The sequence below is a fragment of the Anas platyrhynchos genome, chromosome Z (genome assembly GCF_047663525.1).
Source record: "Anas platyrhynchos isolate ZD024472 breed Pekin duck chromosome Z, IASCAAS_PekinDuck_T2T, whole genome shotgun sequence".
Lineage (NCBI taxonomy): Eukaryota > Metazoa > Chordata > Aves > Anseriformes > Anatidae > Anas > Anas platyrhynchos.
In genome coordinates, this window is record NC_092621.1 from 61,286,815 (window position 1) to 61,294,878 (window position 8,064).

General features: G+C 34.8%; 1 protein-coding gene across 1 annotated transcript in view; it reads left to right on the forward strand.

Moving 5' to 3' along the window:
• Window positions 1-6,541, forward strand: part of MAN2A1 (mannosidase alpha class 2A member 1) — a 132,538-nt gene extending 125,997 nt beyond the window's left edge. The window contains exons 21-22 of the mRNA XM_038170407.2: window positions 1,899-2,009; window positions 3,592-6,541. Of these exons, the coding sequence (XP_038026335.2) occupies window positions 1,899-2,009; window positions 3,592-3,744 (264 nt within the window). The 3' untranslated portion in view covers window positions 3,745-6,541. The remainder of the gene's footprint in view (window positions 1-1,898; window positions 2,010-3,591) is intronic.
• Window positions 6,542-8,064: the final 1,523 nt, after the last annotated feature.

Sequence of the window (8,064 nt, forward strand, 5' to 3'; positions counted from 1 at the left end):
TAGTTTAAAGCCGTTAGCCTTTGTCCTATCACCACACTCACTGACAGAGAGTCCCTCCCTAGCTTTCCTGTAGGCTCCCTTTAGGTACTGGAAGGCCACTATAAGGTCTTCCCAGAGCCTTGCCTTCTCCAGTTCCTCACTACCCTCAAAATAAAGAACATCTTCCTAATATCTAATTTAAATCCAGTCTTTTTTTGTTTAAAACCATTAACTCCTTGTCCTTTCACTATACTCTGACAAAGAGTCCTACCTCAGCTTTCCTGTAGGCCCTCTTTAGGTACTCAAAGGCTCTGCTATAAGATGTCCCCTGGAGCCTTCTCTTACCCAAGGCTGAACCCCAACTCCCTCAGCCTGTCTTCATAGGGAGAGGTGCTCCAGCCTCTTGATCATCTTTGTGTCCCTCATCTGGACTTGTTCTAATACTTCCATGTCCTTCTTGTGCTGGGGCCCCAGAGCTGAACACAGTACTTCAGCTGGGGTCTCATGAGAGCAGAGTAGACAGGGAGAAACACCTTCCTCATGCTGCTGGCCATGCTGTTTTGATGCAGCGCAGGTAGGATATGGTTGGGTTTCTGCACTGCAAGTGCGCATTGTTGGCTCATGTTGAGTTTCTCATCAATCAACACCCCTAGGTCCTTCTCATCAGGGATACTTTCAGGACATTCTCTGCCAAGCCTGTATTTACATGTATACTTGGGATTACCTCAAGTACAGTACTTATCAGCATAGGATTCTCCAAAGCATTAGATACTCATTGAAGTAGCAGAAAATAATTTAACTCATGACAGAGATTGTTGGGAAAAGCATCAGTACAAAATTCAAGTACAATGGAAATAATTTAAAAAATAAAAAAATAACTTAAAGAGCTGGCATAATTGGAGATCTTTTGATGATGTTACAACCTTATTGAGTATTTAATAAGATGAAGAGCTGAAGAATGAAAAAAAAGTACAACAAAATAAATAAAATACATGAGAGAAAACAAATGTTGAAGGCAAATGCAAATGTTGAATGCTAACAGCTTGTGACAGTATGTAGGACATCTCATCATGGGCCATTCATGTATGTGCTATGAAAATAGCTTGCATGCATATTCATCTGTAATGTGAAGAAAAACTTCTGTTACTCTTATTGTACATTCTCATATTTTTTTACACAATAGTGTAAAATAAAAGGAAAACATCTGTAGCAATTGAAACTTCCCAGCCATGGGGGAATCTTCCCATGCTCTAGGAATATGACTTTGTTTTCTGAAGTACGTCTAAAAAAGATTCTGACTTGTGGCATTTATACTCTATTCTTGTGACCATTTGTCCTAAGTGATTTTAATTATTTGGTTCAAACTAGAAAGTTGAGATTGTGGATTACTTTGTTGTCTACTGAGGCTCAAGAGCACTGTATGTCTTACCTATAATTATTTAATGTTTTTAGTAGTGTGTGGTTTCACACACATCCTAAGATGAGTGAGATTTCAGGGAGCGGATTTGCAAAATGCAAACTTGATACAAAATAGTCACAATAAATTTGAAGCTAGCTATTGTAATTATCATATGTTTGGTTTCGTTTTGCCATGTAATGTATCTGGGAAGCCAATGAACACAGATATGAAAGCTACTCTTAAATTCTGGGTCTGCTTGTACATGTGAATTTACTGATCTCTGAACTCCTTAAGTTCACATTCTTTAGTAATTTGTATATCTAATACCACTTTGCTATTTAATTATTTTTATATTTAATCTTATAAACATTAAAAGAAGCATGTCTGTTCTGTCTAAGCTGAACGTTATTTAAGGCATATGTGGTTCCATAACTTTAAGGTAATAATAATCTTTTGAGGTCCTAAAATGTCTTGCTGGCTCTGCTACTTTCTCAGTAACTTTTATTTTGTTTATTTGCAGGTAGATCCTGAGCCATCTGATGAAGCTGCTCTGATTCTTCACAGAAAAGGATTTGATTGTAGATTTTCAAACAGAGACTTGGGTCTACTCTGTTCCACTACTCAGGGAAAGGTATACTGGCATTTTATGGGTAGTTCAGTTTGCAAGTATAGCAGGAACACTGATATTTAAGTAAAATTATTACTCAAGTAAAGGTAGTAATTTCTCGACAGTTTCAGGATAATAGCTAAATTGAAAGCTGTTTTCCGTTTGGTAAAGATGGGCATCCACTGGTGTGGGGAAATGACCATGTAAGCATCTGCAAGTTAACTTCTACATCAGCTGTAGCCTTATTAACTTCCCGTAAATGTCCTTTTCATATAATAAAATTTCTCAAATAGTTTTTGAATAGTGTAGTATAAACAACTTTACCAAAGAAATAGTCAAATTACATATTCTGAAGTGTATTCTTCTGAATAGTGTTAGTTAACATCTGCAAATTGTGTGATTGCTACTTTGAAAACTGTTTATTACAGCATGTCCTTTGTCTTCCAATGCTCCCTTACATGACCTACACCATTACAAATATCTGAGTGGTTTGCAATTGCTATTGAATTGGTGTGAAAAATTATGAAATGTAAATCATAAAACTCTTGTTGTGTTACAGACAGTAGACTGGGTAGTTATAAATCTATAGAATTTTTGTCATCTGTGTGGTTTTACTCAGCTAGACAGCTGAGCTCCACCACAATGGCTCTCTCACTCCCCCTCCTCAAAGGTAAAGGGGGAGAAAGAATGATGGAAAGTGCCCAAGGGTTGAGATAAGGACAGGGAGATCACTCAACAATCATAATCACAGGCAAAATAGACTCAGCATAGAGAGACTAATGTAATGTATTACCTATTAGTAACAAGGTAAAAAAAGTGAGAAACTGAAAAAAAAAAAAAAAAAAAAAAAAAACTAAAAAACCAATCCCCATCCAACCTCTCCTATGTCCTCCCCCCAAGCAGCACAGGGGAACAGGGAATGGGGGCTGCAGTCAGTCCCTGACACTTCGTCTCTGCCTCTCCCTCATGCTCACTCCGTGGAGATCTGCTCCATGTGGGACCCATGGGCTGCAGGGGGACAGCCTGCTCCACCAGGGGCCTCTCCCTGCACAGCCCTCAGGGGAACTGCTGCTGCCTGCCTGCAGCACCTCCTGCCCTCCTGCTGCACTGATCTTCGGCTCTGGCCAGCAGCAGGTCCCTTTTGGAGCAGCTGGAGCTGGCTCTGCTCTGACATGGGGCAGCTGCTGGGCTCTGATCACAGAGGCTTCCCCTGCAGTCCCCACTACCAAAACCTTGCCATGTAAACCCAATGCATCATCAAATCTTTGAATACATTTAGGATTTTCTTAAAACAGAAGAGTAGCTGATTTTTTTTTTTTATAGAAACAAAGAGAACTTGAAATATTTCTGATCACTTTTTTAATATATTGATTTAGCTTACTTGATTTGAAATGTGGAAGCAAACTGCCTAAAAAGGTTTAATCAAGTGTATAGTATCTTAAGCATTGTTCTTAGAAATGTTTGGTGATTTTGGTGCAAGAATTGTTATGCTGATAACTTTGAAAAGTATCTAACCAGAATGTTAGAGATTACATTGTAGTCAATTTTAAGGTATATACTCAATTTTCTTTTTCTTTTTTTTTTGTTTTTTTTTTTTTTCCTCCAGGTAAAGGTGCATAAACTCTTTAACAAATTCAATGTGGAAAGTCTTACACCTGCATCTTTATCTTTGATGCATTCACCTCCAGATGCCAGAAATATAAGTGAAATAAATATGAGTTCTATGGAGATAAATACATTCCGGGTTCGACTAAGATGAAATCTGGTTTTAATACTCAGATAGAGAAGAGGAATCTGCAAGTATGTCTCCTCAGAGTTTCACGTGCAATAAGAAGCACATTATTGTTATTCCAGCTTCTGGATACTGTGAGAAAAACATGCATTCTCTAATTTTTTTGATCAACACAGTGAAAAGCCATGTTGCAAGCAACCTTTTTTTTTTTTTTTTTTTTTTTTTTTTTCATAAAATACCAACATCAGTGTAAGGTAATGCAACAAGTGAAGAAATTTCTAAGGATGTTAACCTCTCAACAGATTAAATCTCAGGTTAAATGCTAACTAATGATGTTTCTGGTGTTTTAATTTTCCTAAGAAGGGTATTGGATTTTAAACAGCCTTCTTTGCTGATTGTTGATAAATTTATGTACAAATAATACTGAGTAGAAAGCCCAGATACAGCCTGGAAACAAATGGAATAAAATGTTCTTGTGTAGTAGCTAATGTCCAAAAACTTGCAATCATTTATACAAAATAACAATAATCTCAATTTATTCCACAATTAATTTCAATTCATTCAACAAAAAGGGGATCTTTAATTGTGGTAAAATGAAAGCCTGCAGTACTTGTGACAAGTGATGGTAGATTTTAATATTTCTACCGTTCACCTGAATTATGTAAATAGAAAAACATGAACCTACAAAATAATTTTGCAATGGAAATGTTTAATAAAACTCCCATTTTGTTACTTGACACACTGGGATATGTGCAATTACTCCATTATCATACATGATGAGAAATGTCCATACTTATCATGAATACAGGATTTTTTATAAAACTCATTTAGATATTGATGTTCTCTGAAATGAGTTTTCTATTTCAAGATTACCATATCAAGATAAATGTGCCTTATTTTTTGATATGTCTTGTTACAATTTTGGTGTCTATGTTAATGTTTTTTGGGGAAAGGTAGTTTATATAATACTTAAGCTGTGTATCTCCTATTTGACAATGCTGGCCGCACTCTGATCTATGTCCTCCTGCACCAAGTTTGTACTATCTTATTCTGAACATTTTGACTATTTGAATGTATTAAAATGATGTCATAACATGAAAAAAAAAATTACTGTAAAATCTAAATTCAGTTGCTTTCAAGGAAAATGCAACTTGATGCAGAGAGTTGATAGTAAGCAAGACATAGTTTGCAAACCCATCAAAACATGTGCTTGCCTGTCACACAGACTGTGTGACCTGTGCATTCAGAATCATGTGCCTATATTAATTTTTCAAACTTGCAACCTCAGTTACATTGCCAGTGTTCACATGTTCATTTACTGAAAAATGGAGTCTTACTTTTTGCTTTGTTTTCACATGTTAAGTAACACATATTTAGTGCTGAAGCCATTCAAGTGTGAAAAATATTCCCTAAGTAGAGCTACTGTTTACAGTTAATACATATAAACATGCACTTGAGTATGATTCCATTTACTAGTCTTCATTTATCTTCACACTTCTTACTTCCATCTGTTGTTTATGCTTTCCAAATATCATTGCTTATCTTCAATACTATTGCATGGAAAGTCATTGTAACTGATAAAGAGGTGTGCTATTTTCTAACTCTAATAATACCTACTGTATTTAATTTCATCATTATTGTTCCACGATGTATCAAATTATATCTTGTAGCTACAGGCTATCTTAAAAGAAAATGAAAGTGAAATTTTAGTTTCATGCATTGTCATGGGTTGGATTTCTGTCAGGATTGCGTAGATTTCCCTATTTGATTCAATCTACTGTATGTTTTGTAGTTAAAGGAATACTTAGCAGAATCTGGTGCAAGTTATATAAAAACATAAGAACCACTAACCACAAATGGAAGAATCAGATGGATCCACTAAATGGATGTTTTCATGCAATAAACATGTACTGTAAGTTTTCTTAGCTATAGTAATTGAAAATACTTTTTGTTGTTGTTGTTGGAACTCAAAGCTTGGTAAACTTGCCAGCAGAAGGTTCTCATAACGTTTATTTTATTGCATCTTCAGCATTAAAGTGCTTCAGAGACTTTGTGTGTTCTGTGCAAGAGAGCTTTCAAAATACTATTTCAAGTTTTGTTACGCAGAAACGTAAAATTTTGATGCAATAAAGTATTTTGCCTGTTGGAATTGCTTCCAAAAATGTAATTCATATAGCATTGTACCTTTTTCTTTTATCATCAGCTGTACAATCATGATGCCTGAATCTTTCTTAACCAGCAGATTTAGTCTATGTTCCTTTTTTTTGCATTTGTTTTCTGTAGCAACAGAACAGCCTTCAATTTGGGATTATTTCTAGAAATCCTTAACTGTGTCAAAACTCCAAAGACTGAAAATAAATATTACTTTAGAATGTGGCTATTGATGTTTTCAAAGTTTTTTTATTATATTGGATATTTCAGTGAAATTATTGTTTTTTGACATATTCACCATCTAATTTGGTTTTATGTATACATATATTTTTTTTTTTTCTTTCTATTTTTTATCTGCTGGTTTTAAAACTACTGGTTAAGAGAACCAAGCATCCTTACTTTCAACCAGTATGGTTTTAAAGACAACGCTGTATAAAAAAATGGCTTAAAACCTTGTAATTGCTTTCCATGGTAGTTATACCTGTACTGTTTTTGTTTTTGTTTTTGTTTTAATTTTTATTTTTTACATTCCTATTAAATCTTTGTTTTTTCCTGCTCATATTGTCTGAAACAACTGATTTAAATTGAAGGCTTTTGATATTTTCTCTTGGAAGATTTTATATCTTATGGGGATATGTAAAATAAGATCTAATAAAAGATAATGTTATTGTGAGATGTGTTCAGTGTCATTATTTCCTTTTCTGTAACCAGTTCAAAAACAAAATAAAAGCTGTCATAACTCGACTACTTCACAGGTAGATGTTAAATTCAGAGACCTAAGCATGTGTATTGACAGGGAGAAGGGTGGGCACTTTTTCGTTCACAAAAGAAACTTTGCATTGAGTAAAAGTTGCAGTCTGTGCCTGAAACTGTTTGATGTTGGACTGGATAGTCTTAGCTATAAATGTAAAAGTATACATATATAGGTACCACATAAGTACCCGTAATTTTGGAGTTGATATTTCAAGATAAAGAATAAAAGTATAGTATTATATGCTTTTATAATATACTTGTCTGTCTGTCAGGTAGTAATGGGTATGGATCCAATCTGATGCACCACATCACTTTTTTAAGGTCATCCTACCCTAGAATCAGTAATATCAACTTGACTGTCTGGATGGAATGCATTCCAGTTACATATAAAATCTGCTAATTCTTGAAAAAAAAAATGTTTACTGTATTTGATGTATTCCTGGGTACATCAAGTTTTAAAATAACAGATGCAACATCTCTCTTTAGTGTACATCTGTGGACACTAAAACACATTGTTCACACTTAACAGATTATCTGACTTGTGATGTATATATGAGAAAATGTAAAATTAATGTAGATTCAATTTGTTGTCCTATTTATTGAAGGATAACAATTTTCATATGTGGTTATATATGTTTAAGAATAACATCTTTAAGAATTTGAAAAAAAAAAAAATCAGCCAAAGGCATTGAATTTGTTTTCTGAAAGAAGGAATATGCAAAAAAGTTTAATTTGTGTTTGAAAATAAACTTTGTTCCTACTGGAGAAACGTTAAGATTTTCTGGCAGAGTTCTTACTAGCACAAAGTATGTCTCCGATGTTTCTGTAAATTATAATCTCAAATTGGGAATCACAGAATCACAGAATTTCTAGGTTGGAAGAGACCTCAAGATCATCGAGTCCAACCTCTGACCTAACACTAACAGTCCCCACTAAACCATATCCCTAAGCTCTACATCTAAACATCTTTTGAAGACTTCCAGGGATGGTGACTCCACCACCTCCCTGGGCAGCCTGTTACAGTCTTTTAATACACAGATTTTTATGGACTGATCAATACCTACAGCACATATTGCATCTCTAGCTTTTGTCTGCCAGCATTTCTATGTAGTAGCAATAATGTGTTACTTACATTATGGTCTGTCTTTTATATAAATTATTTAACAACACTGAGGGTAATGAGAAAAAGATTAAATAAAGCATTTCCTTAGTGAATGTAAACTTTTGATGTTTGAAAACATGTGTCTTTGTAAAGACAGTGACACATTTCAGAGCTTCAGATTCTCCACGTAACATATTCTTTCTGCTACCTGCTAAAGGGATGCCTTTTGACAGTCAGTCTATGAATCTGTTCATATTATGTGTGTGACTAAACTGAAGACTTTTTTGTTTTATCCCAGCAATGCCTGCCTGCCTTAGCAGAACTGTTCCCACCACACCGTC